At 64.4% G+C, this 4,331-nt stretch overlaps 1 protein-coding gene across 3 annotated transcripts in view; it reads left to right on the forward strand.

Annotated features, from left to right (window-relative positions):
- SMIM1 (small integral membrane protein 1 (Vel blood group)) overlaps positions 1-4,051 on the forward strand; it is a 17,949-nt gene extending 13,898 nt beyond the window's left edge. The window contains exons 1-4 of one of the 3 annotated variants that reach the window (XM_032262204.1): positions 65-147; positions 389-500; positions 2,651-2,826; positions 3,120-4,051. In XM_032262204.1, the coding sequence (XP_032118095.1) occupies positions 2,717-2,826; positions 3,120-3,246 (237 nt within the window). In that variant the 5' untranslated portion in view covers positions 65-147; positions 389-500; positions 2,651-2,716 and the 3' untranslated portion in view covers positions 3,247-4,051. Of the gene's footprint in view, positions 1-64; positions 148-388; positions 501-1,828; positions 2,117-2,650; positions 2,827-3,119 lie in introns of those variants that run through there. The other 2 variants (XM_032262205.1, XM_032262206.1) reach the window with 2 other exon arrangements.
- Positions 4,052-4,331: the final 280 nt, after the last annotated feature.

Consider the following 4,331-nt stretch of genomic DNA (forward strand, 5'->3'; position numbering starts at 1 on the left):
CTCGCCCCGCCCCCGGCCCCGCCCCAGCCCCTCTGGACCTGGCGTCTTCCCGCGGCTGGCTCCAGCCCTTCCCCGCGTGGCCCCGCCCCAGCCCTTGCCCCTTGCCCAGTCCAGACCCCTGCGGAGCCGGGATACGCGGAGACGCAGGTGAGGCGCGCGGGGTCCGAGCTGCAGTGGGGAGCTGGGTCTGGGCGCGGCTGAGAATTGGCGGGGGCTGTTGGCGTGCCCTGGACTGACCCCCCCACCCCGGCCCAACCCGCAGAGCGGGGCCAGACCCGGAACTGCATGCCTGGCTCTTGGTGGCCGTTGGGGACCCCCGACCCCGGCTACTTTCCCTTCCCGGCCCCTAGCAAGGCCGCTCCTCCGGTCACCTTTCTTATTTTTTTAGGCTCGAGGCATCTGCTGCACCTCAGCCCACGACCTGCCTCGCTGGAAGGTGCGGGCAGCTGGCCAAGCCCTGACCACTCCCTGAGGCCCCAGTCCTCAGGCAAGGTTCTCGGGTAAGTGTGGGGCCCTGAGGCGCTGTGGGGTGAAGAGGTGTGTGCGGGGACCGCTGTGTGCCTAGGACCTTCCTGCACTCACAAACCCCTGGGAGGTTTATGAGTGCAGGAAGGACCTGATGGGTTCCTGCCGCCACACCTGTGACTGTCAGGGAAGTGTGAACAGATGCTTACTGAGTGAGTGAGGGAGGCCAGCCTCTAGGGCCGGCCCTGGTGGCTTTGCCCACCCGGGTGACTTGGGAACTGCACATTCTTGTCAGTCAGCAAGACAGGAACCCACGATCCCAGACCTGAACACGCTGGGCTTGACGCCTCCCACCGAGAGGCCGGTGGTGGGCTGCTGCTGTGGACTTGGAGACTCAGCACTCCCAGGACTAATGCTGCCTGGATGTCGGGTTGCAAGGCGGCTGCTGCAGCTCCAGCCATCACATCCAGGCTGCACTTCTTTCACAGAAGCAAAGGCTCTCACATCCCTTGCTGCACCCTGGCTTTTGGCCCACAGCTGGGTGACTTGGGAACACAGGGGTGGTGATATTAAGCTTGTCTTACCCCGGTCGTGGCTGTCACCTGGGTCTGGCACATTGCTGCTGGGACTAGACTGGGATTCTGCTCACCAGGCCAGAGGGTGTGAACCTTGGGCAGGGAGCTGACGGCTCCACAGGCTCCGGGAGAGCAAACTAACTCCAGTAGATTCAGTAGCCAGGGCTCCCACCGAAGGCACACTTTATGGCTTTGACACGGCTCCCTCTGCCTCGCTGGGCTTTGTGGAAGGGCAGACAAGGAAATGCCGGGAGTCTCAGAAATGCCTGGGGCTTGAGTTTCTGTGCTGGTTTCTTGCAGGGGGGTGGCTGCTGTGCCTTTAGGCCTCTGTGCCAATGACCTGGGAGGAGGGTCAGCCTTCCCTGATGGCAGGGGCCCAGCATAGCCTCAGCCCCTAGAAGTGAGGGGCCTGCCGCTGCCTGCCTGAGGACCCCACTCCTGGGGGCCAGATGCCCAGAGGGGACACTGGGGGCCCAACAGACCAGAGAGCTAACCCCAAATCCCACAGCCTGGGTGGGTTCTCAACTTCTGGTGCCCCCTCCACCCCTGCGCCCCCTTAGGTAAACAGGAGGTCCTAACAGAGGCCAGAGGGTGAAGGAGGTGCTCAGAGCTGGGGCTGGCACAGGCCTGCCGGGCAGCTGCACCGGTGCTCAGAGTTCCTGCTCAGTCCCCGCGGTCTCCTTGCCTCTCTGGACACCTGGGCTGCCAAGCACCGAGCTGAGTGCCGAGATGCAAACATGAGTCCCTGGCCTGCAGGAGCTGGAGCCCAGCAGGGAGCTGGTGCTGGGGCTGGGCCCCCCCCCCTCTGGGCAGCCGCCGAGACCCATGACCATCCTCTCTGTAGGGCCTCCCCAAGGCCTTGAACCCACCCCAGGCCCGTGCATCCCCCAAACCCCGGCCCTCCCAGAGGTGTGGGTGGAGGAGCTGCAACCCACACAGGCCAAGGACACAGCTGCTGCCACTGTCTGGGGTGAGCCACGTATCCTTCCCAGACAAGGGCCAGACTAGCTGTACCAGCCGCCGCCTCCGGCCTGCCGCCTGCCCCACCCCCACGCCCCTGGCCAGGCTTTCCAGAGGTCAGCAGGGGCCTTATCAGGCAGGGTTACGGAGGGGAACAATTATCAGGGGCTACAGCCTGGGTTGGGCCACAGTGTCCTCGTCTCTTGAGGGCGGCAGGCTGTGCAGCCTCCCTGATAAAAGCACCCGGGAAGAGAGGCCCCTGGAGCTCACTGGAAGGAAACTCTGGCTTCCCACATTCCTGAGGTCAGAGCTTGGCCGCCTTTCGGCCTCCCTGGGTTGGAATTCCTGTTTGGTCCCATCCTCCCGGCATGACCCCGGGCAAGTGACTCAACCACTCTGCATCTAAGTCACCTGTTAAGTCAGGTGACAGAGCCAGTGAGGGAGCCAGCCCCCGACCCTTAGTGCCCCCCCGCCCCCGTCTAACCCCAGACAGCTCCTCCCCCAGCAGCAGCCCCCCCCCACCTAACCCCAGGCAGCCCCTCCCCCAGCTGCAGCTCCCCCAACCCCCGTCCCCTAGCAGCAGCCCCCCTCCACCAGCAGCAGCCCCAGAGCAGGTCTTGGCTGCACCCTCCATCGGCTGTGCTTTACAGTGAACTCACAGCCTGCCTCAGTCTCCCCACCGTGAAGGCCCCGCCCCTCTGCTGCAACCTGGCAGCATGCAGCCGCAGGAGAGCCACGTCCACTACAGCAGGTGGGAGGACGGCAGCCGGGATGGAGTCAGCCTGGGGGCCGTGTCCAGCACAGAAGAGGCCTCATGCTGCCGCAGGTGAGGGGCCTGAGGGTAGCCTGCAGCCCCAGCAGGTCGGTCCCTCCTTCCGGAGCCACCTGCCCTAACCCCTGCCGCCAGCCCCGTCACCCTCCACCCTGTCCCAGCTGGGAGCCCAGCAGCTCAGCAGACCACAGCCCTGGGGCTTCCCTTTGGTTGGCTGTGGGTGGGGCGGGTGGCCTCCTGAGTGCCCAGGCCTCTCCCCGTGACCCGGCCCAATGGCCACAGTCCACTTAGGGGGCCCCTCACGTGGCCCCGGCCTGGGGCTCAACTCCGGTTGGTTCTCACCCCAGGATCTCCCAGAAGCTGTGCTCGGGCAAGCTGGGCATCTCCATGAAGGTGCTGGGCGGCGTGGCCCTCTTCTGGATCATCTTTATCCTGGGCTACCTCACCGGCTACTACGTGCACAAGTGCAAATAAATGCTGCCCCGCAAGCAGGCTGGGGGCTGGCGGCACACGTGTGAGACCACAGGCCTGCGGACACCCCGTATACGTGGACCCCGTGGCACACACAGTACACAGGGCACTCGCACTGGCAGCCAGACCCACAAAGACACCAGGTGCGCAGCTGTCACAGGCCTCACATGAGGGCACACACACACCTGGCACACGGTCCTTCAAAGAATCTACAAACAGCTGGGCACACGCAGCTGGGAGACCTGGGCCCAGCCTCAGCAGGAGCTGCGGGACATACCCAGGCCACAACCTGCAGCCCAGAGCCCCCAGCCACAGCCTCCCCTGGCCCAGGGCCCAGCCCCTTCCTTGTCAAGGTCAGGATGAAGGGTTTCTTTGACAGGCAAACTGCCCACCTCCCTGGCAGTCCCCTGGGGAGGACCCTCCCACTGCTTCCCTCCAAGGGGGCCCTGTGCAGAGCTGTGTGCCCTGGGCAGGCCCCCAGCTTCTCTAGGCCTGACTCCTGGTTTTGTAAGGCTGGCTCCAAGAAGGGCTGTGTGTCCCCTGCCCTTCCCTAAGGGACTAAGACCCAGCCCCAGGTTTCCTATGCAGAGCAGGAAGCAGGCCCTGGCCCCTGTCCCAGATGCACCATATCTTCCTTAGTAAAGTGGGCACGGTTCTTCCTCTTGGGGCTGGCGGTTGCCAGGGAGAACCCAGGTCTACCCTCCCTCCCCAGGGACGGGCCTGACTGCTCCAAGTGCTCCTTGTGGTTCAAGAGCCTGTGCACAGGGGCAGTGTGTGTCTTAAATAAACGGTGGGGGCCAGCCTTTGCCATAGTTGCCTGGGCAGGCGTGACATCCAGAAAGGCTTTGGGAAGGGCTTGCCCTCCCCTCGGCAGGCCGCTCCCATGTGGCTCTGGGAATGCACTCCTCCCAACAGAGCCTTCTGACAAGGACACTGGGCAGGGGGGGCCACGATGTGGCTGGACCTCAGCTGTGCCCCAAGGATTTCAGTCCCATTCTCCACCCTGTCCTGGCCTCCGGACCTAGCCCTCGCCTACCACAAAAGACCCCAAAGACCCTTGCCAGAAACCTCCCCTTAGGAAAGGGGTC

Source organism: Sapajus apella, unplaced genomic scaffold (genome assembly GCF_009761245.1).
Source record: "Sapajus apella isolate SASKATOON/1434 unplaced genomic scaffold, GSC_monkey_1.0 scaffold127, whole genome shotgun sequence".
Classification (NCBI taxonomy): domain Eukaryota; kingdom Metazoa; phylum Chordata; class Mammalia; order Primates; family Cebidae; genus Sapajus; species Sapajus apella.